General features: G+C 31.9%; 1 protein-coding gene across 2 annotated transcripts in view; it reads left to right on the top strand.

Moving 5' to 3' along the window:
* The first annotated feature begins 719 nt into the window (after window positions 1–719).
* Window positions 720–1,791, top strand: part of LOC133191912 (alkaline ceramidase 3-like) — an 18,304-nt gene continuing 17,232 nt past the window's right edge. For both annotated transcript variants that reach the window (XM_061327681.1, XM_061327674.1), the window contains exon 1: window positions 720–888. In XM_061327681.1, coding sequence (XP_061183665.1) covers window positions 795–888 — 94 coding nt within the window. In that variant the 5' untranslated portion in view covers window positions 720–794. The remainder of the gene's footprint in view (window positions 889–1,791) is intronic.

Genomic DNA, 1,791 nt, shown 5'->3' with positions numbered 1-1,791 from the left:
TCTATAACAGGTTGACACTTTTCTCTGTTGAGCTTGTAGACTGTCAAAAAAAGAGCAATTTTCAAACATAGTTTTCAGGAGAAAAAAAATATATAGTGAAGCTGTAACCTTGGTAACATATTAATTACTGTCAATTAATGTTCATACAAAAACCAATTGTATTAATAATCATAATAATGCATGTATTACAAAAAGGTAAGATATATGATATTATTCTCCTTGCAGATGTGGGCAGACATAGTCTACATCCATGTAGGCTATGCTTCTCCACCTATTTATCAGTTTATAGAGAATAGAGACAAGAAAAAAAAAACTAATTTATTAAACTGGTCGATTCTTAACACAACTTATTACCAACAAAACATTGCTGAATGTCACAAGCTTGCTTCTGACACGGATCTCTCTTCTTTTTTGGCATTGGTGTCTTTCATTTCTGGTGCCCCAACCGCGGAAATTCGAACTTGTGAATTGAGAAAATTCGGGATGAAATATTAAACACTTCATACTAGATATACTCTTAAGTTGTAATCTGTCTATTTAAACATGTACAGCTTAAATCAAAGAAACCAATATGTTCCAATATGTTTAACAAATGAATCTTATCTTATAATTGGAATTTTCACTTAATTTTTATTCCAAAGTAATGAGTCAAACCTTTTTTCTTGTCTCCTTGTCACAATAAAGGAACGGGTTAATTATAAATGTTGAAAGAACCCGGATGAGCATTGGAGACGACAAAATATACTTGAAAACAGAAATCGCAGAAGAAAGGTGTAATTATATGTGTGGGAAACATGGCACCAGTACAGGGGATATGGGGTGCTCCGACTTCTACCATTGATTGGTGTGAGGAAAACTATCATGTTACCCCACTTATTGCTGAATTTTGTAAGTATTTACTAAAAGTTGCGCAGCAGTCAACTTTGCATCATTGACACTGTATCGCACGTGCATTATTATTAACGATTGCATTAGCGTCAAGCAGTATTGTCAAACCAGATAGATTGAGCATAACAGTGCTGATGTATCGATGTTTTGAAAACCGTTAATAACTCTTCGTAAAAATAAAAATCATGATAGGTTAAACCACTTTTTGTAAATAGATCTATAGGTAGATTGTTCAGGACATTAAAAAAAAAAACACGCTAAAAAGTGAGGATAGTATAGGTGCTGGAGAAAAAAATATCCTAATTTATGACGTATAACACTGTATAAGATTGAAATATAGATAAATATATCTATTTTTAACTTGTCCATGAGACTAATATATCTACAAGTTATGTGTATTATGTAATTTACTAGCTGACTAGGTAACAAATGTAGGTAATATTTATGTAAAGTTTGCAATATGACAGAAACCAGTGCAGAGGTGTAGAGCTGTTATAAGGACTGTTATTAAAGCTGCATGTTATTAACATAGGTTAATTACATGAAACGGTAGTGAAACCCTCATGTCAATACCTGGGACAGTCCATGCAATTCTTAAAATGTTTACATTGATCTCCAAAATCACCAAGGTCTTCACTTCAATTGTAATGAATGGATTATATTTCTTTACTGACTAAGGTGATTTATTGGATAATCAAACAAAAAATAAACAAAAAAGTGGTATTTAAAGATTTCAGCAGACTGAATATATCGTACCTATATATATAGCATAGCTATGATGATATATGTACTGTATATATATCTTAATCTTAAGTTAAAGAGTTAATGTATTACACTGTAAAATGATACCAGGGGCATAGCTAATTAGCTATGGAAAAATGAAGTGTCAGGAAACATAGTGGG

The sequence above is a fragment of the Saccostrea echinata genome, unplaced genomic scaffold, assembly GCF_033153115.1.
Source record: "Saccostrea echinata isolate AGI-Se365-2 ecotype Australia unplaced genomic scaffold, CSIRO_AGI_Sech_v1 ptg000001l, whole genome shotgun sequence".
Lineage (NCBI taxonomy): Eukaryota > Metazoa > Mollusca > Bivalvia > Ostreida > Ostreidae > Saccostrea > Saccostrea echinata.
This window is presented reverse-complemented; position numbering and strand designations above follow the sequence as displayed.